We start from the raw sequence: 27,430 nt of genomic DNA, 5'->3' as shown, positions 1-27,430 counted from the left end.
GTCATACCCACTGATGCGTGTGCACACACACACACACACACGCATAGCTTATTCCCAACACGGCATGCATCATTGTAGTCCTCTTTTACCATTTGGCTCAGCTCATCTAGCCCGCCATTTGCTCAGCGTTTGTACACACACACACACAGACAGACATGCAGGGTGCAGCCAAAGGCCTTGTTGAGTGACCCTTAATGCGTATTACATAAGAGCTGAGGTCCAATTAACTGTGCGCTCCCCACCCTACATATGGATCCAAGTAGCAGTACGAGCCAATATATTGTGTAGGGGGCCCGCCGAAACCGAGAGGAACTTTTGCAGCTCAATAATATTTTGACTCCGTCTCGTTTTTTGTTCTCACTTCTCCAGAATCTTTAGTTTCTTTTCTCTATCATTTATTCAGTCGACTCACTTTATTCTCTCTCTCTATTTCTCTTTCTGTGTCAAAGTTTCTTTCACACTGACACATACACAAACAGCTGTCTATACCCCCCCCCCCCCGCACCACAGCAATGAAGTATAGCGTCACTGCAGTGCAATAATGAATCTCTGCCTCCACACTCTGCTGCCTCAGGACTGACACCGACTGTCAAGGACGGTGCTGATGAGACTTTTTTTTTTTTTTTTTTTCTATTGGGTTACGAAACCAACATTTGAAGGTTTTGTTGTGTTCTGAACTTTTAAACGATTGGACAAGCGACTGATGAAAAGATGAAAGGAGTCGCTCCCACTACCCTTCTTGTGACCGTCTGCAGGGATATCATGTGACGTGACACTGGCTGGCAAAGGTCACAGGATCACAAGATTGAAACATACTGTTTGTTTGGTCGAATTAGTTTTTTCTTTACAGCTCTCACACACCTGATCTGTGAATATTTATTCACACTAAGCCTTGTGCACAAGAATGTCATATAAGGTATTGCCTTATAGTGTATAGTAGGGTGGATAACATGACAAAATGTACAAAAGACATCATATTAATGGATAAAGAGAAGAAGTTAAAGATTAAAAATAAATGACAAGTTCCCATAAAGAGGAGCAAGGCTTAAATGTAGGCCATGAGTTTATGGATTCTCCCACTGGATCCTCTTTTTGCAGTGTTGTTCAGCTCGCATGTTTCCCAGGCTGTTAATCTTACACTTGTCACCCAAAGTACACAGGTTTGAAATACATCCGCTGTTTTTAAAAAGAGAAATGGTTCAGTTCAGTATTGCTACAGCAGACTATTCATGACCCATTTAGACTTTTAGTAAAAGTTGTTGCTTTTGTTGGCCTCTGTTTGCAGTTCAGAGTGCCTCTATAAAGGACAAATGACTGCTCAGCTGGGGCTGTGTTGGTCTATTGTATCTACTGTAGTCAGAAGAGGCTGTGGATGAGAAACGCCTGTGAGAAGAAAGAGAGCTGGTGTTTCTGACCTGACCTGTCTGTCCATTGTCTCCCTGCTGTACAGCGTTGCTTTTTTTTACAGAATATAATACAGGTCATGCTACTCTTTGTTTGTTTTGGAATGATAATAATAAAAAGTAATTAGATTTTCTTGATCTTATTTTAATAGCCTATACTATCTCCAGTAATTTGGAGGCAAGAGGAACTTGGCATGACTTCACAACAGCAGACTAACCCTAATACATTTTGGCAGTCGATCCGTTGAAATAACGTGCCCTACAAGTCTCCTCCTGCACCGCTTTAGCATCCATGCTATGGATTTATGCATCAGCTCCGACCCAGATGCACACAGGCAGAGCAGGTTCATCAGGCCAAGAATCTAATGAGTCTGCTATTAGAACAAGAAGGGCGAGGTGGTGCGGTAACGAACACCAAGCGGAGGGTAAGCCGTCTCATCTCCTTCGTGTGGAGACATGCCTTTTCTTTTTAAGTTTATGGGCTGTTCCTCTGTCATTTCCACTTGACACCAGTTACCATACCTGCCTCCTTGTCTTCACACACCTGCTGTTTAAACATGGAGTATTCCCTGTCCTAGATTACTGAGTACATGGACGTGTAAGTGTCCCAGTAAAATGAGAGCGATTGCGTATGAGGCGTGAAGTTATACATGCAGTATGTCTAATATATGTATGTTACGAGGCGAAAAGGCAAAATACAGCATTTATTATATACCGCAGTGTGAAAACAGGATTATACTAACAAAAAATCATCCAACACAAATGTATCTTTACAAATAAAATGTTTTAACCCGCAGCAGGAATATTACTTCTATAGGGTCTCAAATCCAAGAACAGATTATCAGCTGGTTCTTCTCGCAGCTGTGTTGTTACTGTACACGGGCTGCTTCTGGTAACAGATCCGCCTTTGTCTGTCTTATCTGGCTGTTAAGAGGGCTCCCTGTTGCTCCAAGGTTAAGTCCTCCTATCGCAACCGAGTGGGCTGAGTAGTCGGCAAACATTTGAACATAAGGCGTTGTAGCCCAGGCTGTTCTTTGCTTTAAAGCTTTTTGTCTTGAAAGGTTTTTTGTTTTTTTTATTTTGCTTGTCTGAAGGTGTTGAGGCCCACTGCAACTCATCCACACTTCTTTACCTTTAGAAATGATGGACGTTTTACAATAGAGGATGAATCATTTTTGTCAAGGTACAGTAAATCATGCTGCGGATTGTACAGCTATGGAAAGTCCGTTTTATTGTTGTACAGCGTGTTAACAGCAGCCCATCTCTAGCTCAGTTGATGGTAAACAGCTGGTTTCATGCACTAAACTAAGACAATGGTAGGGCTCTCTAGGGGGACTCCCATTCACTCGCACAAACACGTCTACAAACACACATGGACACGGTATCTTTGACCTGCCTGTTTCTGTCCACTCCCGTCTAGTGACAGGAAGACGCAGAGAGGAAGACGATTGCGCAACTTGTCCCGGGCACGGCTAAACATCACAACAGCCTCTTGTGTTACCAGCCCACAGACAACTAAGTTCTCGCTGAGTGCCAGAAAATTTTTACGACTCTAAACAGAACCACATGACTAGAGCAACAGAACATCTGTGTGTGTGTGTGTGTGTGTGTGCGCGCTTGTTGATGTTGTGGTTACAGTTGCTAGCAGAGCTCATTGGACAACCTGCCTTGTGATGCAAGAGTAGTATATAGAAAGGTGAGACGCAGTAAAGAGCAGTGTGACGACAGGAACGCAGGTGCTGGTGTGTTTGTTTCATCTGTGATGTAACCAGTCTAGTCTCAAAACAACTAATGTCAAATTTCTCATTAATTATTGTGTGAAATATTTAGCATACATCTTCCAAAAGTCTATTTAAAACATTTAATGTACTGAAGCATTTGTAAATGAACTGCGTAAATGACTCAGTTGACTCAGCTGAAATGAGCCATGTAAAGACTGTTTTCATTGACTTAGAGCATGTAAACAGAGGAAAGTAATCATAGAGTCAATAAGCAATAAAGTGGTTTAGTTCCTGTCTCAAAATGTGGCAATGAGGAAACATTTGTCTCACAATTCATTTCACTTTGGGCGTCACAGTGTTTATAAGATTCTCCTTAAACTACACTTTTACTTTTAAACGTTCAAAGCTCTCAGCAGCTCGCCATAGACATTCCTGTGTTGTCACTGTTATTATCTGTCTAAAACCTTGAGCCCTTTTGTCTGACTTAAAAAATATTACATTAGAGATATCACAGGAAACTTCACCCGGCTGTTATTTAACAGACTGGACTAAGGCTGATCTCTGCATGTTGATATTACAAGAGTATTTATTTCATAATGTGAGCAAATGCACTGCTTCCATATGTCGCGGTGTTAATTGATTTTCGAGATGTTTTATAACATATGTAGACATGAGTAATGCATAAAATGCTGAGTAGAGGAAACACAACGCTTGTTCCATGCAACGCCACGTTTGACATGGTGCGTATGAACCGGTTAAGCTACACCACATGAATTTACAAACTCTTATTCCTATCCAGACTTACATGTGCAATACTCAGTCTAACATTTCAGCACATGTAGGATCTGTAGCACATTCAGCTTACAGTTGCCACACAAGCTCCCAGCTCAGGAGTGTTCACAGACCTAGAACACAATCGTACTTTGCGGATTACAACAATGAGCTGGAAAGTTTGGGAACACTGAGCCAAAGTCGTGTTGTATAACAGCACTCTTTATAGTGCCCTATTTCTCAGTTAAACTCCTTATTGATAACAGCCAAAACATAAAACAGGGCTCCCATAAATATTGGTATAAATTTTAGCTCTACAGCAGACATGTCATTCGCTGCAGATGTTTTAGTTTATCTTTTTTTAGGCCACTTGGCACAAGCTGGTGTGAGAAAGGACGAGGTGCTCTAGTTTTACAGTGTTTTTCAAATAATTGTCAGCTTACATAGGGCTCCAGTCTAGACATACCTGCCAGTTGAATATAAAATCTTTAATAGGCTATAAAATGAACCAAAACATGTTGCCCATCTCACAGCATTAAATATGTCAGTTTATGCTTTATATCTTTGGTTTAGCTTCATGTGAAGGGTTGTTTCTCCCTCATACTTTCTTGACAGGACAGGCTCCAGTATATCTCCACTTATCCTAGATACCACAGGCCTGCCGCTGCCGCTGCCGCTGCTGCTGCTACAGCAGCTCCATCTGGACAACCTCAGCCTGGTTCTCATTTGTTCTCGCTCCTTATGTAACACAACCACAAGGCTTTTGTGTTGAGAGAAAATAGTGGACAGGAGACAAGTGAAGTCACCTCAGTGAGCTGACTGCCAAACCACAAGCCCATGTAGGTTTAATTGACTCTTTATTACATTACCTTAACGGGCACATCCCCTGTTGACCCCGTTGTATCAGGACATTCAGTCAGTTGCTGCACAGCAGTTGATTATAACAATATGAACGTGTTGTTAGGATTATTAAAATGTATTACTGTATAGTCTGATTTACAGTATTATCTATAATGCAACCAAGTGGTGCCGGGACTATTCAGCTTTTAACCAAACATTACAACCAGTCAGTACACTGATAAGCACACCTTCAGGCAGAGAGGAGGAACTAAACAGTGTGATCACCAGCTGGAGTAAATACCTGTGTGCTGCACGGTTGCCAGCATCTTGTATACAAACTGTGTCGCTGCAGAAGGGCTTGTACTGTAGGCGGTCGTACTTCCCTCTTGCTCTCATTGGCTCCCTACTTTTCCCAAAAACACGTGTCTCCAACTCCTCCCTCCTATGACTTCTCCGGTGAGAGTTTGACCGAAGTCATATGTCTCAGTACTGTACGTGGTTGAGGTTGTAAAGTCTCTCGAAACGAGGAAAAAAGACTCTTTAAAACCAGGACGGAAACTTATTCAATATGGGACTGTCTTTCTCTTTCTTGAGAAACCTTGGACATCCAGTGTTTTCTGTCGGGAGCAGGGACACAATGTGCTATACTTAGTAACACTGCTCATTTTATTACAACAGAATCACACTTGGGGGAAACATCTGTTTTCTTGCGTAGCCTCTTTCGCGGAATATTTCGTCATTTTCTACTGTATCGCCACCGTTCACACCTAGGGGAAGTAGGTGTTTACCTCTTTGCAATGCCGGAGCACATGACTGTGGGAGAGGAGTAAAAGTTTTCCCCTCGGACCATTAACACCTGACACCCTCCACCATCTACGCTCCCCTCGCCGGCATGACCCTGGACGCGGTGTCCGGCTCCGACAGCTCGTCGGCGGTCAGCTTCTGCTCCTGCTGCGGGGCCAAGATCGTGCCTTACTTCAGCGAAGACGCGGTGGTGTCAAAGAATCAGATCAACCAACTGTAAGTTATTAGAAAAAAATGGAAAATTATGGCGGTTGGATAGAGTTTGAAATAGATTGAAGTTTGGGAATGTTTTATATAGGCTATTAAAACACATCTTAGTAAATTAATACCATAGGAACAGACATCAAGGTGTCATGAAGTACCATTTAAACTAAATACTACTACACAACTTCACTGTCAGGAGGAGATATTCAACTGAAATGATTGAAATTAAATTGTATTGTTGATTGTATTCAGACTGATAACCCTGCATTTATGTATGGACTAAATGTCGATGGCCTACATATTTGGTAGTAAAAATGTGACAAATCTTAACACACTAACTGTGAGTAAGCTGTTACATGTGAAACAGTTTTGCAACATCAGTGTAGAATGTATTTCCTGGTGACGTAGCAGGATCTTACTCATCTCGGTACTGGTTTTGACCGTACTAAGACATGATTGCTCCATATTTAGTGTGAATCATCCTACCTGTCTCACATGTCCAGACAGACATTCAAACAACGTCAGAGATTGTGTGGGCCATTTTTTTAATTGTCCCTCCCTGTTTGTTTGTCCAAGGATGGTGGTATTGATATTAGTGATGGTATTTGTTTAAACATGTGTTGGGTGTGATTGGTGGTAGATTGACATTCAAAGCCTTTTTTTCTTTTTTTTTTTTGTGAATGAAATCCTGAGTAAGCTTTCAGGAAAATAACCTAAATAAGCTTGAAGAGGAAGAAAAAAGCAGAAATGTTTTTTGTTTTTTTTAAAGATCTTCTGTATTTTTGTGTAAAATGTACCAACAACTCAAGCTGATGTCTGAGGACTGAACACAGGATGATATTTCTTGGAGACAGACCACAAACATTGGCCTGCATCCACTTGGCTTCTGATACACAAAAACGTTTTTAAAAAGAAACAGGAAAACATCACAACACAACGTCACTTTTAATATTTTCCTGAGTGACGATGAGATTAGATCTCCTTGTAAGTCAGTATCATGCTGCGCTGGATAAGTTTGTATTTCACTGTTCTGCTTACATGATCGGCCACTGATCAGATAGCAACTTCTGAGCTAAAAACACTAAACCTCAGCGATTGATTTTAGCCCCGCGCCCCCACAGGTCAGTAGACTGAACTGAATATTAGATGTGCTTTGGTTTTATTAATACTAATGTATTGAAATGTCCTGTTTGCAATGTGAGGGATTATCTGTGATCTACACTTTCTGCACACATCAAAGGCAAAGTGAGGTAAAGGCTTCTTTTGTTGCTTGTGAGATGTAAAAGGATTTAGTTGACTTGTACATGCAGTCAAGAAGACAAGTCTGCCCTTCACCACAGATCAAAGGCCGGTCTGTTCCAGTATTTCCAAACTGGCTCAGATAAGCTCAGCAAATTTGGAACAAAAATCAACTGCAACTGGATTAAAAGATGATGAAATGAAAATTACGCAATTTTTTTTCTCCAAACAATCAATGCATTCAGCTCCAGTGTCCATGTTTTTCTGTTGTGTTTTGTAACATTTTCGCGTGGCCCGCAGGCGGTCGTGCCCTGTGTGAGGACTGGCCTTCCGTCCAGGAAGTCAAGGTCAGCCTGCATCTTGGTTGTGTTGTTTCTCAGCTGTCACACGTGATTGTGCGGTGAGATTGCTGAGTAAACTGAGTAAACATTAAGGTTTTATTAGGGTTGCACCCCCTCTTTAAGGGAACTTTTTTTTTCTTTTTCTTAATGCAAGTTTGCACAAGGAAGGTTTATGAGAAGAAGTTACAGCAAGAGAGAGAGAGAGAGAGAGTGTGCATACTGGCAGGCACGTGTGTCCAGTAAATAACAGCAGATGTGGGAATTTTCTGACTTCCTGGTATTTGCTGGCCATATTGAGTGATGGCGATTGTTTTTTTTTATCACCGCTCCGTTTGAATCGCTCAGAAGAGAGTCCTCACAATAACACACGGGATATTTAGTGTCCTTTTGATTTATAGCACCTACAGTACAGTAGTGTGTTTTAATATTTGTGTACATGTGTCTGTTTGTTTGTAGTGTGTGAGCCAGAATGTCAGCGGGACTCTTAATGTTTAACCAGGGTTTGAATGAGTAATTACAAGCCTGGAGACTGTCGACAGAGTTAAGTGTTACCTGTGGTTAAACGGCATCTAAAACACCACTGTTATCCCTCCAATTTAAGAAGATGCCGGTAAACCCATCTCTTCCGCCGCACTTTTTTTTTTTTTTTTTTTATGTGTATGTGTCGTGTATCTGTTTTCCAAAGGAAACAGAGACGGGTGAAACGTGACCGACTGAGGTGTGTGTTTGATTGAGTGCGAGAGACCTCGGCAGCTGAAGAGAGATATCTGCAGCCGGATGTAGGTCAACGCTTATGCTTCGTGTTTACGTCTGTGTACGTGTGATGCGTCTACAATCAAATAACCTGCCTAACGAGGTTGAAGTTTTCATAATTAGCTCCAATAAATGACGTGAGTCAGCGTAGCACGGTCGCTCCAAGTTGTTGCCGCGCATCAGGTTGTTTTTGTAAACGGATGTGTGTCCTCGAGGTTCCACGTGTTATGAAGTATGCAAAAGTGATGGGTTTTTTTTCACCACAGGCTATCAAACTGTGAACTAGACTACTTATCCTGCCACTGTTTGTGCTTTTGCCCCATTTTTTTTTTATACCAGCTGAGCTCCGTTTGGCCTCATTTGACCAACATGAAATTATATTTTACTGAGCTTCCTTTTTTTTTTTTGTCTGTATTTTGTCAAAACTGTGAGTTAAAATCAAAATAGCGCTGCATGCCTGCCTGGTCAGGCATGTGGAGTTCACTGAGGTCTGCGCTCAGGGTTGCCAAAGAATATGGCACAAAGCTAGTGGTCATCAGTCACACACACAAACAGATGACAGTGGGTCTGGGCAGGTCATGTTGACTGGCGTCTGTGCCAGTCGATGAAAGTCTATCTTTAGTATGACCTGGTATCTTCCTTTCTCTTTATCAGTCATGACCCTGTTCTGCTCTGACTACCCTCATCTGCTGCAAACACTCTGCAGTGGAATTGCAGTGAATCTTTTTTATGGGGGGGATTTGCAGAGGAAGATGACATGCAATAGAGGTTCCCGGACAGACTCGACTGGAGGATGTTGCATTTCGAATGCCTCCGCTGAGCCGTCATGACGCCCCAGGAACTTGACTTTTCTCTCTCCTAATCCGTCTGTCACCGTCTTCTGCTTGTGACACATTTTCCATGACCGTCCCTGCAAGGGCCTAACGTGCACCTGTGGACACACACACACACACACACAACAGCTAACTCCCTGTCTTTCTCATGGGCTGTATTTGTCTCGGGTGCGAACTCATAAGGCCTTAGCAGAGCCTGCCCTGCATACAGCCAGGCCCTATATTTATCCCACTCTCCTCCTGAGAGTGACTAATATGGGCACGTACAGAAGGGGGGGGGGGTCACCCACTTATCTGCCCACTATGTGGAGTGGTCCTTACATAGTGATGATTGTGTCCGTGACTGTTGCCCTAACAAGTACCTACCGCTTCAATTCTGCCAATGGCCTGAGATGGCTACATGCCAAAAAGATGACCCACCCCACTCTGTCCTGCACACTCTGACTGGCTCCTCTTTCTCATTGTCCAATCCTACACAGCCAATCCTTCATTCACACTTAATGAAGTCAATTTTAATTGAACTTGTTGCGTTTTCCATTTCCCAACTTGCTCTATCCATCTCCATTAATATTTTTGCCCTTGAATCAGCGATTCTGATTAATACCCTGTGTGGTTGTTCATTATAACATTGTGCTCAACAGAGATGTGATGTAGGTAGTTCATCTGGGTGCGTACAGACAGACGGGGTGGTGTCGTTGTCAGTCTGTCTCGGTGCGTTACAACATATTTATCAGTCCAGTCTACAGGCAGCTGTTTTATGTCAATTGGCAACTTAAACATCAGGAAAGGGTCTCATAGATGCTGAGATTTGTAGATTGCGTTCACTGTCAGTCTGAAAATATGTTTTTTGTGTGTGGAGTCAGTGGGTGGTGATATGTGTGTGTGTGTTTTGTCTTTTTCATCGTATCATTTTCTTTTTGTTATGTGTTGTATGTTTTTAATGCTGTAGCACTTTGAGACTTACTGCACTTACTTACACTTAATGCATTATTATTATTAGTAGTAGTGCTATTAGTGCAGTAGAGACTCATTTCCAATAATCTGAGCACATACAGGCTCCAGAGTTAAACTTGTGCAGTGGGCCGTCGCTGTCTCTATGTCAAAAAGAAGTTTCTATGTACAGTAAGTCGGCCGAGCTCTTCTGAATGCAGTCTATCAATAGCTGAGACTTTAAAGGACTACTGTATTTTTAGCAATTGGAGTTGAGTCGTTCACCCCCCCCCCCCCCCCCCCACCTCTCCAATCCTCAGGCTTAGATTCCACTTTCTCAATATGTCTTTGTGCAGGTGTAAACGTGTGTGTTTGCGCGCACGCACGTGCACGGCCTTCCATGCGTGATTCTCAGAGAGTGGGAGTGTTATATTACAGATGACATTGTACAGTAGCATTGCTATACATGGTCATTGCCAAGTACATTAGTGTGTGTGTGTGTAAGCACAGTGGGACGTGATACAGCAGGAATTGAGGAGAGTGATGGAAGAGAAAAGTAGGACAAGAGCTAAAGTTATGAGAAATGCTGAAAAGAGGAAGCGACGGGAGAGGGGGGGGGGGGAGGGAATGGGTTAGTGAGAGGAAACAGCTGGGTCAAGGGTGGGTGGGTTGTGGGAAATAAGTTCAGCACAAGCCGGCTACGGTTTTGTTTTTTCTCTCTCGTCCCTGTCGTCTGTCTGTCCTGATTGTGTACTGTATATCCACCGTCTCAGCAAAACTCAGGAAGGGCAGTTGGACGGCTAGAAGGATGAAGAGATGAAGTTACAGGGAAAAATGGGATGACAGGAAGCCTAAATGGCAGAGGCAGCGCCGGACTTTTTTTTTTTTTTTTTACCTCGAGTGTGAAACTGAAGAACGGTAGAACCTGATGAACTGTAGAAGTTGGGTTCACGGAGTGTAGACTTGCATAAATGTCCTATTATTATCCATTAACCATCAGAATAAGCACATTAGCTAAGTGTTTGCACAATTTCAAAAAATACACATGGCCCCGATGTCATCACCTGCCTTTAATGATTGCAGAGATCTGCAGTGTTGTGCAGTTGTCAGTTCCTTCTCGTCTCAGTGTCTGGCCCGAGGCTATGAAACTGCCCTTATTCAAGTTCAGCAGATCAGGTTACTCCTCTACTAAGATTTTATAACTGCAATATTAGTTCCATTTTATTCAGAATTTAACTGCTTGGAGCCTTTACTTTCACTGATATTCAGTACATTTGACCTCTTTAAAATCAGATTAATTTAGGCTAATGTTCCATGTAAGATATTGGATGCGAAAAAGGAAAAAAGAACAGACATCAGATTATTATAACTATAATAGAAATGCTATAAAAGTAACAAAAAGGGATTTCTCTAGAAATCTGTTTAACATTAAGACCCGAGTCAGGCTGGCTGTAGTGACTGTGGCTGCACACGTTCCTGTTCCTAGACGGGCTGAGTCCCTGCCAGCTCGAGCCGCGACTCCCAAGTTTGGCACAACCTGCAGAGCCGATACACGATGGATCCCTCGTCGCTCTGCAAGTGCTTCTACAAATCCAGATGACCGTTTTTCTAAATGCATGATTTTCTCTAGCAGTAGTACTCCCTGCGTGTGCTATATTCATTGATTGTCACTCATGTGCGTGTTGTGTAAGGGGCGGACCTCTTTGTCAACATCATCAAGGTTACGCTTTGCTTTCAGGTGCCATTTGACACGGTCATAAGCGGCTGCAGAAGTAGGTCTTGCAACCTGTTTTATTCAGTGTCTTGTGTGACTTGGGTTAGTATGCCACACAACAAAAACCCAGTCACTGACACACATGGAAGCACACTGGAGATGCTCACATGCACACACACACACAACCTCAGCTGAAACACTGACCTCAGTTTATAACTCGTCCTCCTCAGCGCAGTGACTTCAGTCACCGTTAATAAGATTAAGTGTTCCAGAGAGAGGAACAGAACCCCGTTTAATACGACCTGCTTTGGTGCTGTAGCTGTGTACGCTGGCCAGCTCTTATCTCCGCTGCAAACATTGCGGAGGAGGGGACTCGCTCTGTCTTCCTTCTCGGACCCCCGGTCTCCTCCCAATCCCCCCCCATCCCTCCCTACTGGCAGCTGTTAGAGTGAGTAAGTCTGTGTGTGTAATCCAGCTGTGTGGAGGAGCAGAGAACATTGTGTTCTGAGTTCACATTGGGGCTTGGATCTTGTTTTGCATGCATCGGTCTGTCAGTTCTGATTTGGGGAGCCTGCAGACCGGAGGCTGGCTGAATGGAGCATTGTGACACTGACATAAGCCCATGACAACACTTATCTGTTCCCTGTCCTCATCTTCTGTTTATTATGAGAGGTTGAGGTCAGCATGTGCAAGGAAGCGATTGCAAATGAAGTATATTTTTATGACATAACTCAGACGAATGACGAAAGAAAGAAGATGTGATTAAATAATTTGGCTAAACTGCTTGTGTTTGAAGCTTCTATTCATGTCTTTTTCTTTTCTTTTCTCTTCTAGTATCAGTGAGAGTTTTCTCACGGTGAAAGGTGCGGCCCTTTTTCTTCCCAGGGGAAATAGCCCCACGCCTAACTCTGCACCTCGCATCAGCCAGCGCAGGAACAAGCACACAGGTAAAGACTTGTACACAAACACACACACACACACAAATGACAGCTGCAGCATCTCCCACCAGCGTCCTTCCACCTCGTTTGACTTTCAGCCCCAGAAATGAACCCAATGAAGAACTTGAGATTAAATAGCAGAATGTTTTCAAATGGACATTCCTGTGCAGCATCATGGGTAACAGCTGGTGTTAACTTAACAGAGGCTATTTCACAACAAGGCAGATAAGCTCAGTCAGTCCGTTGCTGCATGCAATGTGTTGGCCTGCTAGGATATTTGAAAAAAAAAAAAACTTTCAAAGAACATGTGCTTAAAATATGTTGACTGATTTGGATGATGAAAATGAAGTTTGAAAATCACAAATACGCCACCGCTCGCGGAGAAAGACAGACTTTGTAGATGAAGGAGTCGTTCAACTTTGCGATATAAAACGGGCTGATTACTAACTATAAATAGCATCTGATACTGTGTTTTAAAAACAGAAAGAGGGCAGGCTTTTGTATGTATTCACCAGTGAGGTAGGCCTAAGGAAGGGAGACAATGCACTGGAAACTTACCACAAGGGAAATGATACTGTATCACGGGTCTTATGTCAGTCTTTTTAATGCGCAGAATCTGATTGTTGTCAGGAGACTAAAGGAGGATGTTAAAATGATTTCTGTCTAGGTGACCTCCAGAAACATCTTCAGACTATGTTCACTGTGCTGCGGCCGGAGGACACCATCCGACTGGTGAGTAACACGCAAACACGCTTTGAATACCTACACGTAGAACATTTTGGAGTAATAAGCACTCTCGCCATGTCTCTGGGGTGCCTGCAATATATGAATAGTGTAAAACTATCTCTGTATATGTGCTATAAGGAGAAATCACTGTGTATTACCATTCACTTCATTTATTAACTGTAAGTGAATGAATGAATTTGGAAATATATTTCCTCTTTGTTAATCCCCCCCCCCCTCTTCGTCTTTCTCCCCTTCCTGTGTATTCTGGCAGGCTGTTCGTCTGGAGAGCTCCTACCCTCAGGTAACCCGCTACATGGTGGTCGTCTCCACCAATGGTAGACAGGACACGGAGGAGAGCATCGTGCTCGGCATGGACTTCGTTTCCTCTGATAGGTCAGCGCCACGGCAACAGCACAACACTCGGTCTTTTAGTGTTATTTTTAAACTCTCATTATATTAAATACTTTTAGCTAAGGAGAGATGGCTTGTCAGGCCCATTTGTATTGTTTCTCATTGTTAAAGTAGTGCACTATACTTACGTAATCATAATCAGAAAAAAACACACAGTCAAATCAGTGTTTCTTGTTTTGTTGTGCTGTTGTTTAATATGTTAATTTTCCTCCCAGCTGCTGCACAGTGGGTCTGGTTCTACCTCTGTGGAGTGACACTCTGATCCACTTGGATGGAGACGGGTAAGACACCACACCTACGTCGTGCTTCCTCTTACTGTTCCCCGGGGCGACTGCTCCGCTGACTTGTTATGTTTACATTTGGTGTTCTTATTTAGGTGTAAGTAGTTAAGTCGGCGTTGTGAGACAGCTATAAACCCTCTCTCTCTCTTCCTCTCTCCCGCAGCGGTTTCAGCGTGTCGACGGTGAACAGGGTTCACGTTTTCAAGCCGGTTTCAGTCCAGGCCATGTGGTGAGCAGCCTTTTCATTCTACACAGCAAATGTCAGAATACTAATTTGCAGCTACACGAAGTTGCGTTAAGGTTGCAGGCTTCGAAAGACTGTATTGATTTGCACTCCTCCTTCGACTTTGACCTACAGCCTCTTCTGTCTTCTTCTTCTTTTTTTTCCCCTCATCATCTCTCAGCTTACCAGTTTCTTTTTTTGTCTCTCCCAGTTTCACATGCCAGTCCCGCGTCTTCATTTCCGTACTTGTTGCCTTAATTTCCTCATTTTCTTGTCCCTTTGCTACTTTGCTCTTCCTTTGATCTCCCTCTGCCTTCAACATCCTCTGATACCTTCATTAATCTATAGTTATATCTCAGTATTATGTCTCTTTATCCCCTTTATAATCCTTCCCCTCTCCTCTCCTCACCTCCCTTGTCTCTCTCACTAATTATTCAACTCATCTACCTCGTTATATTCCTCATACATCTTGCTATCAGTTTTTCTTTCTTTGTCTATTGTCACAGCATCTCTCTCAGTCAGGCTTTTAATAAACACTGTCATATTCACTACAAATGTTACCTTTTTTTTTTCGCTCTTCAAGACAACCTCTCAAGTACAAATCCTCTTTTTTTTTTTTTTTTCCGCTGTCTGCTCAGGTCGGCCCTCCAGTCGCTCCACAAAGCGTGTGATGTGGCTCGCTGCCATAACCACTACCCAGGCAGCCTTTTCCTGACCTGGGTCAGCTACTACCAGAGCAGGATCTCATCCAACCAGTTCTGCATCAACGAGTGGAACGCCATGCAGGACGTCGAGTCGCACCGTGCCAATTCACCCGTTCTCTTCACAGACCTGTGAGTAGAGGCGGAGAGCGAAGGCCACCTGAAAAACACACACACACACACACGTCCGTAGCTCACACCGATGATGGAATATCTGTGCGGTTTGTGGTGCATTCCAGACAGGGAGTCAGTTTTCGTTTTGTATGCACATCCCTCATTGGCATGTGGTGCAAAATTCCTGTGGTTTGAATTGTGAAATTTGTCAAATGATGGGATCCATAAGAAATATTATAGAAGAGGAAGTTTAACTAAGAAATTCCCAACATTGTTTAAATTCTGGTGGTTGTTATACGCCAAAAACTGTTACAGTTCCCTATCTCAAATTATTTACATTTTGCAAACAAAGACTGACATAAATTTTAGTAAGACAAAAAATATATTGATTTTAGTAGATGTTTTACTGTTTTTGATGGAACAGAAATGCAATAATTGTGATAATTCCAGAAAGGCAAAGGCAATCTTTGCATTTCTTGTACATCCCCATAATTAAACAAAAAGTTGGAAATACTTTGCACACACATGTGCATGAAAAATGAAAAGTGTTCTGAGTTCACAACTGTTCTGAAATGACAAACCATGAAGGAATTTGCTACATTTAGAGGAGCTTTGCCTATTATTAATGGAATGTTGCATTTCAGCAACATGTAAAAGTATATCCAGACTTGCATATCTGTCTCTCTCTCTCTCTCTCGCAAATGTACACACTTGCATCACAGATTCCGAGAAAGTCAAGGTCGGTAACATCTTCACAACATTGTTGCCCAAACTCTCTCACGTGCCGACAGCGTTGCTTTACTGTTACAGCAGAGTATCGCAGGTCATTGATCTCCACAGCCTTGGACTCAGGAAGTGAGGTCACGTGCTCTCTTTAACCTCTCAGTGTGACAAGCAGCAACACTGACAGACACAAACAAAAACAAAACGGGAACAAATATTAAACCACGTGCAAATAATATACATGCTCATAAACATATATATGACTTCTTAATCTTTATGACACAGAGTTGAACGCAGAATTGTCAACAAATCCATAAGGAAGTAGAGAAATTGGAGGGAGGGATACAGTCGGCTGGATTTATGTCTTTACTAATACCAGGGAAATTCCCCTCCCTGTTGCTTAGTCACGTGTCTCGCTACCTATTTGGAGCGTCTCACTCTCTCTCTCTCTCTCTCTCTCTCTCTCTCTCTCTCTCTTGCACACACACACACTTCAGAGACCCTTGACCGTCCAAAATAGCTGAGGCTTTAACTGGCTTGATTTACGTTTGGAAAAAAAAAAAAAAAGGAATCCAGACAGACGCATAGGTAGACCGAGTCTGGGATGGACAGAAGCAGGTGGCAGGCAAAGAGAAGTAGGTAGAGGATGGAGGATTAAAGAGAGCTATTCTGCTGCATGCACCTGATGCCCCCCCCCTGAACTGATAGAATAGAGGAGCTGGGAATAGAAAGAAAAAGTCCGTTCCACTTGACAATCAAGATCAAGAATCAAGAAACACCCATATTTACAATCTGCTCGGAAAACTACTTCACACTCTTTCCCCGCAGGAGGTGTGTTTGCACTCGAACGCACTTATCATTAAGATTGCCGCCCACGCTTTAACAACACACGCATACAAACACATATTGTTTATCTTCCTGCACGGGGGGTAGCTGCCAAGGCTACGTGACCAGCCAGTGTTTGTTGACATGGCAGCTTATTTCCCTGTATCACCGTTGAATGAAAGTTTGACATAGCAGGAAGTAGTTTGATGTCGGCATGTTTTCATGTGGGTTTGATTTATGGGGATTACTGTGAATTTCAGCGGGCTGCCGCTCTGTGTGCAGTCAAGGAAGTGACATAGAATTTCCATTCTTTAGTTACTCATTAGCACCATTCCTCGTGTCGTCATACATTCGTCACGCACGTCTATGTTTTGCTTTATTTTTCTATCCGTTTCCTTGACCCGCCAACCTCCCTCCAGCTGTCTGCGGGCGTGCTAAGGCTTGTTGTAAGGTTAAAGTGTTACTGGATGCCAGTAGCTAACCCGTCTTTGTTGGCAAGGGTGAACAGCTTCTCTTTCTCTCAACCCTGTGGACTCATTCTCTCGGGGTCAGTCAGACATCCAGTATTCCGATAAACAAGCTGACTGTTTCCAATTTTCCAATACAGATTAATGCTTCAGGCCTGCAGTTACACACACCTGTGTGTATCACACTGCCCCTCTTTGTGACTGCTGACCAACACTGCTGTGTGTTATTACAGTTTGGGATCAGTTAAGAAGCAAAGAGAAAATTAGACAACACAAGAACGACAAGTTCACAGACAAACTGAGCTCTTTTCTCCAGAGAGGTAATTAGGCCACTTGTTGGTATCATCAGTGTGACGTCCAAAGGCTAAATGCGTCCCCCAGCAGAGGGTTAGAAACAGAGTCAGGCACAACAACAGGCATATTCTACAAGGGGACTTTGTTGTGGTTCGCCGGTGGCCAACGCTCTCAGATTTTCTGTTCCCTCTCCAGTTTCTGAGAATCAGACAAAGTGGCAATTCTCTTGTGGAACAAGTAATCTCATTGAGACTCAAGTCAAATGAATCAATGAACAGAAGGAAAGTGTCGTTACTGTGAATGTGAAGGTGGTTCTTTGTGTCCAAAACAGTTTTTTTAGGCTAATAGAAAATGTGCTGAAGGTGTTTTTAATGAAGGTTTTTATGTCTTTCTGTCCAGGCCTACAGAGAGGGAGCGCACAGAAAGGCTGATCAAGATGCGTCTCAGAGAGATCATGATGCAGAAAGACCTGGAGAACGTTACCTGCAAAGAGGTGAGAGGCTTTTATATTTTGGATTTGCAAACACAGGTTCTAGCTTACCTTGTTTAGATATTCAAATTCTCACCATTGTGCCATTTTTATAATTTTTTTACTTTGTCTGACGTGTGCATTGGACTGCCACTGTTTTGAAATTGAAATCTCAGCTCAGAAAAAAATCGGGAAAAGCTCAGACGTTTTTTTGCCGTCGATTTAGCATCGAATCAGGAGTCAGAAGCATCAACAGTCATGGTGCTTCCCTGAATTATTGTCATCCTTTCCCAGATCCGGACAGAGCTGGAGATGCAGATGGTGTGTAACCTGAGGGAGTTTAAGGAGTTCATAGACAACGAGATGATTGTCATCTTGGGACAAATGGATAGCCCCACTGAAATCTTCGAACACGTCTACCTGGTAAGAACCCAGAAGCCCTGTGGACTGTCAACCATGAAACTTCTATCAAATCCTTCTGCTCAACCACAGTGACCAGACAATCTCACGTTCATGTCAGTTGAGTAACATAGAATTGGCTTTGTTAAAGTTGAGATTGAATCACAGTATAGGATTTAACTGGCACTCTGTTCTCCTATGTGTTGAGTGTATTTGTGTACATCTTGATATTGACTGGACCTGTGTTGTCTTCAGGGCTCTGAGTGGAACGCCTCTAACCTGGAGGAGCTGCAGAACAGCGGGTAAGAGATCAGACACTCCAGTACTCTTAAGTTACTTAACTTCCCCTACAAACCACAGTTACTCAAAGGTACACTTACATCACAACCTGTAGACTGACATTTATATATGCGTGCATAAACTAAACACAGCTTATCACAAGCTCCTCTTTTAATAGCACCATTGGTAACCAGTGATTGTCTTTTCAGTTCTCTTGAGCCACCTGTTACTTGTGTTGAAGTCTAAAATAGCTTGAAGCAATGTGTCACCTTTATGGCATTAGCTAAGCTTTCACCGTCTGAATAACTTGCATTGAAAAATGAATCGATGACAGTTTGATGGACATTAAAAGGTCAGGGAGTCAACTTGCCCCTTCCTGTCTGTTATGTAGAGTGCGCTACATCCTCAATGTGACCAGGGAGATCGACAACTTCTTCCCAGGGATGTTCGAGTATCACAACATCAGAGTGTACGACGAGGAGGCCACCAACCTGTTGGAGTACTGGAACGAGACCTACAAGTTCATCACCAAAGCCAGGTAGGCTTGTACACATACACACACACATCTTAAGTTTTCCTTCTTTCTCAATCCAGATCTTGGACTGAAACATATTCTCTCTTTCTTCTGTCCCTCTTTTTCTTAGGAAAGCTGGTGCTAAGTGTCTGGTTCACTGCAAGATGGGTGTGAGCCGCTCGGCCTCCACAGTGATTGCCTACGCTATGAAGGAGTACGGCTGGGACCTGGACACCGCTTTTGACTATGTGAAAGAAAGACGAGCCGTCACCAAACCAAACCCTTCCTTCATGAAACAGCTGGAGGAGTATCAGGGAATTCTGCTGGCCAGGTGTGCTTTCATACAGAAACATCTGTTCAATATGCTCATTGTTTAAGATGACTTCCAGTGTTCATAAATCATTTTATTTTTGTTTGCTTCCGCAGCAAACAAAGGCATAATAAGCTATGGCGCTCGCACTCTGATAGCGACCTATCAGATCGCCCAGACCCATTGTGTAAACCTTCATCCCACTCCCTGGGCCGCTCCGACTCGCACAACAACAACATATCCTCTCCCTCCTTACATCACTTCCTGGGCGTGGCTGTGCTGCAAGCTCTAGGTGCTGAACCTGAAGACTCTGCCAAATCCACCTCTGACTCCCACACACACTCCAATGGTGTGTGTGACTCACCAGTACAGGAGGTGGTCAAATCAGACTGTGAAGACCTCCTCCTGCCCCCCCTGCCAAGACCCAGAGCAGCCACTGTAGTCCCAGAGGAAAGAGTGGACAATTCAGCGAGTGTGGCGGTCACCGTGCCTGTTGCTGTACCCCACCCCCCACCATCGCTCCACATCCTGCCCCCGACCCCCGAACTCCAGCGTGCTCACAGGGGTCCTCCCACACAGCTGTCCAGTCCAGTGCACAAACACAAACCAGTGGAACTGTCCCTTGATTTGCCTGAGCGAAGCAGCTCAGGAGAGATTTCTCCCCTCACTCTAGGATCCACTGATTCAGACACAATAGGACAATCTCTGTCAGATTTACCCAGTGACAAACACAGCCCCCTCAGCCCTGTCACCCTCCCCCCTCTCCCCCTGGTCCTCTCCTCGGGTCCCAGCGACGACAACAACAACCCCAGCGAGTTACCCATAGGCAGTGCCTTTGACAGCCGTGGCGAAGCCGACGGGTCGTCCAACCACAGCGCTGACAGCATCGACTTCTTCAGCGCCAGGGAAAAGTTTCTGGGTTTGGCCCAAGATGGCAGAACACGGACTCTTTCTGAGCAGGCACAACAGAGGACTGTGTCTCTTGACCTTGAGGAAAACAGAGAAACGGAGGTGAAGGAAGAAGAAGAGCGGGGGAATGGGACGAGTCAGGTACAGGATCATTTACCATATAACTTCATGATAGCGTGTGTGGTTCTTTGCTGTGAGCTGCTTGCACCTGTATGTTAACAGTGGACATGCTAAACAGCATCTGTTTGCATATTACAGTTTTCAGTACAGAAGTCGCCTCAAGCTACTCATTTGAACAAATTGTTCCAAGTGTTGTCAGTCAATTTGTGTTTTGTAACTACCAAGTTCAGGTGCATTTGTACTGTAGAGCACAACACACCAACAACACACTGCTACTACTATGACTGGAAGTGAAACTAGAAACATACTGGACCAGAATTTGTCTAAAAGGACTGTAAGGTTGCAAATGGACTGAACCAACAACACAGACCTCACACTCTGTCACATAATCTGCATTAATCATAGTGACACCTGCTGGAAGATGAGAGAATAGTCAAGATAATACATTTCTCTATAGTTTAAAAAGTTATTAAAGATTTGTAATAAAATTTCCAAGTAATTAGTAGCAAGTCAGTAATGCACAGTCAATGACTATAACTAATATTATCTCTACATGTCTCTTCTTCTCTTTTTGTCTCTCAGGCGTCTCCACAGTCTGAGGACAGTGTTGACAAAGCCAGCCCTGACCGAACCCCTCACCATGACAACGGAGTATCAGTCCGCCATATTGTCACTGAGATTGAAGCCATATGCCACCCAACTTCTTGCCTCGCTACTCCCTCCTCCTCCACCTCTCCCTCTTCATCTTCCCTCCCTCCATCCTCTCACAGCCCTCAGCTCGTTCGACCGGAACATCAGGGGGAGGCAGAGACCGAAGTCACGCACGGCTCTTTGACTCCGCCTTCACACCCGCAGTCTCCCTCCATGCTGCCGTGCGACTGGCCGGCGGGCTCGGTGCGGCGGGCCACCGAGCAGCTGGAGCAGAAGCTGAAGCAGGAGATGGAGATGGCGGCGTCACAGCGATCCCCGCTGCATTCCCCCAGCGCTGAGCACCCTCCTGCCCGAATGTCCCTGTGCTCCCCGAGCACCGAACATCCTCCCCTCCGCTCCCCTCAGCACTCCGCAGAACAAAGGATCACTCAGGGAGAGAACACAGCTGTATCTGCTAAGTCCAAAGACAGAGAGAAGCATACAGGGTCACAAAGACTCAACTCCTCAGGCACAGACAACCTCCCAGACCCTTCATGCTCCCCTAATTCCATTATCAGCCAAGACTCTGGTGCTATACCTATCAGTGCGCACACATCCATAGATAGCCATATGCTGACACAAGCTCAGACGTCATTACCGGCCTCTACTAGTCAGATAGTAGAATCATCTCTAGATACCTCAGCCACCTCTCAAAGACAGAGCCAGCTCCACAGCCAAAACCAGCAGTGTCAGACACAGCCCCAGGCCTCTTCAAACCAAATCACTCTGGATGGGGCGACAGTCCAGGAGTCAGACACAGATGAGAGACTGGAATCCAGTTCCCAGGGCGGGCGAGGGGGCTGTGGCCCCGGCTGTGACGCCAAGAGCAGGCTGGCTCACGGCAGCCAGGAGATCGAGAGGATTCAGCAGACACTGAGAGAGCTGCAGGCTTTCCTCCATGAGGGCATCGGCCTGGAGACGACGGCCAGCCGAGACCTGGAACTGGGGCAGCCTCAGGGGCTGAGAGACGCTATGGACACAGAGCCAGGACCTTGTAAAGGGGCGAGTTCCGAACAGACCCCTCCAGGCCTGGAAGCGGTGCAGCAGCTCAGAGAAAGACAAGACGGGAAGAATTTCCTGGAGCCAGCGGGATGGCACAGAGCCATAGAGCTCGAGGCTCGTATCCGCCAGGCGGGCCTCACCCCCCCTTCTCTCATGAAGAGGTCTGCCTCCCTGGCTAAACTGGACTGTCTGGAGCTGTCAGCCAACGACCTCAGTGACCTGGACCTGAGGTCACACACCAGGACAACATCATCACACTCCCGTGACTCTTTCACCGTGTCACCAACCCACCCAGACGACACCTGGAAGAAGCAGAAAGTGTTGGCTCAAAACACTGAAAAGACCGGTTCGCTCCATAAACACTCATCCTCGCCGCCGTCCCTCAGCTTCTCCTCCGCCCCTCACCTTTCACCGAAAGAGGAGACGGGTGAGAGGGAGGAGCCGGACGGCAGCAGGAGCAGCACGCTCACTACGACGTCATCACGTCAGCAGGGGAGAGGTCACTCGTCGAGACGTTCCCGTAAAGCTGAGAAAAAGCAGCGAGCCGTCACTGTGCTATACAACACCATGTAACCTCACTGCAACGGACTGGAACGGGCATGACTGGAGGCTGCGCAGATGTGTGAAAGAGGCCGCATGATGTGTATGAATGTGTAGCAGGTAAACTGTAGACACTGTGTAACCTCAGATGTACGTAGAGTGTAAGGAAGTCACGAATGATGAACATGTTTGCATGTAAACCACTGGATGTGTTGTTTAAACTGGACTTCAGGTTTGTATGTACAGTAATGAAATATGAATGTCCAAACTAAGACTGAACCCGTGCATACTGTAGCCTATGCACTCCATTATGTCTGTTTCCCTTCTTTTTTTTTTTTTCTTTTTTTTTTTCTTTTTAGGAGCGTTTGTTTTTCAGTGTGTGACCCTCGCTGCCTGTTGAAATAAGAGGGGCTTTTTCTCAAAACATGCACTTTACTGTTTAGATGACTTTGTTTAATTTGAAATCTGTTTCTTACCCCAAAGGAGGATTCTTTTGCACTGATCTCAGTGGGGGCTGGACGGTCTCTGTGTGCGTGTTTTTTTTTTTTTTTTTTCTTTTCTTTTTTTCTAAGTGGACAGACATGTCATTACAGATTTTTAATTGAACCAGGACAAAGCTGATATGATCTTTTTTATTCTGTGCGTTAGCAGTAAATAAATATGGTGAGTTTGTTTTGACTGTAGTTTTGTTTTTCTTCTTCGTGTGTTTAGTCTGTCTGCCTCTTCTCACACAAACACACGCACACAACTGCTTGAAGAGACGAAATGATGACTATGAACTACAGTTGCTGAAATTTTTGCCAAATGTATAATTACTGTCACCTACTGGCCAGGCAGAGAACTACAGTTTTAAACCTGTCTTGGAAGCACTGGAGAGGGTGAGAAACAGGAGTTATATTATTGAAAGTAAGAACTGAAAGCTCAAATAGAGTGAAAAAACAGGTGAAAATCGAGCCCATAACCTCACAGTCAATATAAATCTGCTCTACTTGTCTTTTTAAACTACAAGTAACATGTTTCCTTTAAATTAATCAAGCCCCGTCTCCTTGGGGAGCAATCTCCATCAGTGCTCAGTGCAGCTTATTTCAGGCTGACATTTTACCTACTGTTTCATGTGGGTAATTAAACACCGAGATGTAGGCCACCGGGACACCGGGTGTCTGCTCACAAACACACACACACACACACATAAATCAGATAACACTGACCTGGAAAGAATGACATTAAAGGACTTGGACCAGACTTTTAAAAATACTTGCAGGAGATTAAAAAAAAAACATCAAACACACAAGTCTCATATGGTAATTTTTAGTAATTTTCTGTGTTTGTGTGTCTTTGCAGGTCTAAGATCCTTTGATGATTTCACCAATTAAATCTGCTTCTGTAGACAGAGCAGACAGGTTAAAAGAAAGAGCTTTTTTTATACACTGCTTCTCCCAAATTGAAGTGTCGTGAACAGCAGTAGAACAGGGGAAATAGCTGAAATACAGAGGAATAAAATCAGTGGAGCAGAAGAAGAAGAGGGTTCAGAGTCAGTATTTCTCTGCCTGGGTACGACGCCTGAGATTGGCATCCTTTCTCTTTGCATACTGATGCTCCCAGCTTCTCTCCGTCTCCGACACACATACACACCTTGTTTTATGTCTGTGGCTCTTTACAAATTCACTTCACATACGCCTGCAGTCCAGTGCTTCCACAGTCCTCATGTTATTCATGTCGGGCTGAGTCAGGGCAGAGGGAAGTTGCGGTTGCTGATTCACGGAGAATTGTTTCATTTTTCCATTCTCTCTCACCCACCACCAGCACAGAGAGCAGCCTGGGTGCCCTGGGTGGTATTTCTTAGAGGGTTTAGAGTCTCTAAGCTGTCCTTTTCCTCCCTGTCAAGCCTAAAATAACTACAGGCAAAAGCCCCCTTGGATCTGGCTGAGGCGCTGGGAATCCATGTCAGAGGGAAGATGATGGAGGTGGAAGCTGCTAAAAACAGATCAGCTCTCGCTGGTGCTGTCTGACACTGCAGCTTTCCTATCTCGTGAGAAATTAATTGCTTTTGTCACTGTCCTTCACTGGAGAGGACCAGAAGTTACCGTGTAGAGCTGCAGATGAAACTCAGCGTGGGGTCAAGGGATTTAAAGCATGTGAAAGCTGTCTGTAATTAAAAGAAAAAAGAAAAAAAAAAAAACACTCATACATTGCTGCTCCAAAAGATGTTTCTTTATTTGAATCATCATCTGAATTCACTTCCCAGCGTACACCATGAAAACATCTCACCGCATCTCTTTTCTGCAGAAAATCAGCAACATTTTTTAAAAAGTAAAAAAATGAATATTTCTCTTATCAACCAGGCAAGCTTTAACTATGAACTGCAGAGGAGAGAGAGGTGGTTCTCCTCACTTTGTGCTGATATTGGAGTGTGAAAGTTTTCCATTTCTTTCAAAGGAATAATACAAAATGAAAAGAAAAAAAATAAAACAAGCTTTATTAAAGACACTGTCCCTGTCCTTCCTCATCCCTCGCAACAAAAACATGTTCCTCAGTGTTTGTCTAGCCTTGAGCCCTGCAAATATTAAGTTACTTGCAATTATGAGAGCTAGGATCTGAGCAATCTTTCAATTTTGAAGACCCGAATGTGCCGCATTTCTTGTTTTTTGGGGGGCGCTTTTGTTTTCAGCATGTTGTGTCATAGAGAAAACTTGCTGTAGGGGTGCAATAAAACCTAAAATTGCTGTCGATCGCCTCTACAGTGATTCTTCCCGGGGTGTAGTTTTCCCTCAGAGAGCGTGCTCTGATATTGCAGGTCACCAGGCTATATAGCCTCAGGCCGGACAAAATGAAACCTCACACAGGTGCGGACCATGCTGAAATATTGTACACATACCGTGACTACACAGAAACACAGAAATCATCCGCTCATGTCAGTTGAGAAGATGCAAATATACAGAAAAAAATCTCTTTCAGTAACATTTCTACTCCACAATCCACTTACAGACCACTAGCATTGTCCCTTTATTTGTTTGTATAACACACACGCCTGCGACAAACTCATTCACAGTCACATACAGTATAGTTAGTACACCAAGTGTTCATCTGGCAGTCTCATCGTATCTGTGCTCCTGCAGTCTATCGTCAGGCTAAAACTAGAAGTGGCCTGAGTTTTAACTTGTGCTCAAACTCGTCACTACATGTCATCATCATCTACATCCATTAACAGTCATATATGTGATCCACCCACAAGCTAAGTACAGTACATCTGGATTTTGTGCAAATCAAAAAAGAAACGTACCAGTCTGTTTTGTTTTGTTGTTTTTTTTAAATATATTTTTTAAACTTTTCATTAAAAATTGAGGAAGTCAGATGGTTTGTCGACATTCAACTCAACTTGACCGACGTTTAATGAAGAGGGTTACAATATTTTCTCCAGCACTGGTCCCGGCTTCTCACTGCTCCTTTCACGTAAGCTGTTTTTTTTTTTTCTTTTTTTTTTTTTTTAATCACAGTAAAGACTGAAAACCACAACTCAGTGGCAAGAAGGACTCAGTGCGCGTGTGTTAGTGCTGAAACAGACACACACACACATTACATTTTCAGGACAGAGGGTGATCTGTTGACCCCTGTGCGGAGAGCTGGTTTTGAAACACACACACACACACACACACACACACACACAGACACACACCTGCAAACAGACAGAAATCACTCATCCTAGCACAACATTCAGTCAAGGAGGCATCCCACTAAACTTGTTGTATTGGATTTTTGTTGGTTGTAAACTGGCACTGGTCAAGAATTACTGTGTGGCACCAGAAAGAGGAATCTGACATCCCTCTCTGGCTGTCTGAGGCCGGACAGCCGCATCACCACCTTATGGCTTCATGGGAAAGGTCTGTCTAAGGGCGAATGGGAGAGAAAGGACAAGGCGATCTGATTGTATGAAACCACTACGGTGATTTTGGAATTTTATTTCCAGCCTCTTACATAGTGTGCTTTAAGTTTTAAAGTAGGTCGCACTACCCTTTTCTACCATACATCCTTGGTCCAGACCCCTCCCCTCAGACCCCTGCTGGGCCACTCAGCTCTCATTTCTCCATGAGTGACAGCTGGATGATGCGCTGTAGCTCCTCCTCCTCCTGACGCCGCCGAAACTCCGCCTCTTCCTGCTCTCGAGCTGAGATCTCCATGGCGATACGCAGCTGCTCGTCGTAGCTGCAGGGGGTCGGCTGCTTCTTGGAGGGCGTGGAGCAGAGGCTGGAGGGGGGGCGGGGCTTGTGCTGCGGGGTCCTGGGCAAAGGAATAATTGGGGAGGGGGAGGTAGGAGACGGAAGAACACAGGTTGAAACACCTGCTCCAGGACTGAAACTACATCACTTTCTAGACAGATTCCTGAGTCAATTGAACATATAAAGTTATAGTTTTTCCATATTGGTTTGATTTTAGTTTAATTCTTGTTCTCTTACAGTCCACAAGCTGCTGAGCCATGTTCAGTTTATTTCCTCTGACATTAGGCAGGTTAAAGCTGCACTGATCAATATTTTTACATTAACTTTGAGTCAAATAACTATGTGTACTTTGAAAAGGCTCACGCACAGTGATGAACCCACAGAGAATTATCACCCAGCTAAGCAGCTTTACAGAGCTTTATAGTGTCTCTCAGTTTGTTTTGGTTTTTACTGCACACAACTTTACCGTTGAGGTTCACTGTCACTGATTGCATCGATTGTGTTTCCAGCAGTAGCAGGAGGCAGCTATTTTCAGTGACAAAGTACTATATGCCACCTACCCAGCACTAAACAACAGACAGACAGCAACTAGCTGCTGAACACAGTGGCCCATTTAGCAGCTAAGGAGCCAGATATTTCTGTCAGGAGTTGGTGGAAACCAAAACGGAGCTAAAAGAAGATGAAGGTCACCTGAAACACACGTCTAAATGAATGCTAATACGTCAATG

At 44.1% G+C, this 27,430-nt stretch overlaps 2 protein-coding genes across 4 annotated transcripts in view; one reads left to right on the top strand and one right to left on the bottom strand.

Moving 5' to 3' along the window:
• The window catches only part of ssh2a (slingshot protein phosphatase 2a), a 30,037-nt gene extending 6,866 nt beyond the window's left edge, over nucleotides 1-23,171 (top strand). Inside the window, exons 1-14 of one of the 2 annotated variants that reach the window (XM_067594155.1) lie at nucleotides 5,205-5,755; nucleotides 12,388-12,500; nucleotides 13,159-13,223; nucleotides 13,489-13,610; nucleotides 13,844-13,909; nucleotides 14,073-14,138; nucleotides 14,771-14,965; nucleotides 17,656-17,749; nucleotides 18,020-18,148; nucleotides 18,380-18,426; nucleotides 18,795-18,941; nucleotides 19,048-19,248; nucleotides 19,344-20,277; nucleotides 20,839-23,171. In XM_067594155.1, coding sequence (XP_067450256.1) covers nucleotides 5,628-5,755; nucleotides 12,388-12,500; nucleotides 13,159-13,223; nucleotides 13,489-13,610; nucleotides 13,844-13,909; nucleotides 14,073-14,138; nucleotides 14,771-14,965; nucleotides 17,656-17,749; nucleotides 18,020-18,148; nucleotides 18,380-18,426; nucleotides 18,795-18,941; nucleotides 19,048-19,248; nucleotides 19,344-20,277; nucleotides 20,839-22,521 — 3,990 coding nt within the window. In that variant the 5' untranslated portion in view covers nucleotides 5,205-5,627 and the 3' untranslated portion in view covers nucleotides 22,522-23,171. Of the gene's footprint in view, nucleotides 1-5,204; nucleotides 5,756-12,387; nucleotides 12,501-13,158; nucleotides 13,224-13,488; nucleotides 13,611-13,843; nucleotides 13,910-14,072; nucleotides 14,139-14,770; nucleotides 14,966-17,655; nucleotides 17,750-18,019; nucleotides 18,149-18,379; nucleotides 18,427-18,794; nucleotides 18,942-19,047; nucleotides 19,249-19,343; nucleotides 20,278-20,838 lie in introns of those variants that run through there. The other variant, XM_067594156.1, reaches the window with a different exon arrangement.
• Nucleotides 23,172-25,946: 2,775 nt separating this feature from the next.
• The window catches only part of ankrd13b (ankyrin repeat domain 13B), a 40,960-nt gene continuing 39,476 nt past the window's right edge, over nucleotides 25,947-27,430 (bottom strand). For both annotated transcript variants that reach the window (XM_067594161.1, XM_067594160.1), the window contains one exon: nucleotides 25,947-26,763. In XM_067594161.1, coding sequence (XP_067450262.1) covers nucleotides 26,562-26,763 — 202 coding nt within the window. In that variant the 3' untranslated portion in view covers nucleotides 25,947-26,561. The remainder of the gene's footprint in view (nucleotides 26,764-27,430) is intronic.

The sequence above is a fragment of the Thunnus thynnus genome, chromosome 7 (genome assembly GCF_963924715.1).
Source record: "Thunnus thynnus chromosome 7, fThuThy2.1, whole genome shotgun sequence".
Classification (NCBI taxonomy): Eukaryota; Metazoa; Chordata; class Actinopteri; order Scombriformes; family Scombridae; genus Thunnus; species Thunnus thynnus.
The sequence above is the reverse complement of the archived record's forward strand: the minus strand, read 5'-3'. Positions and strand labels throughout refer to the sequence as shown.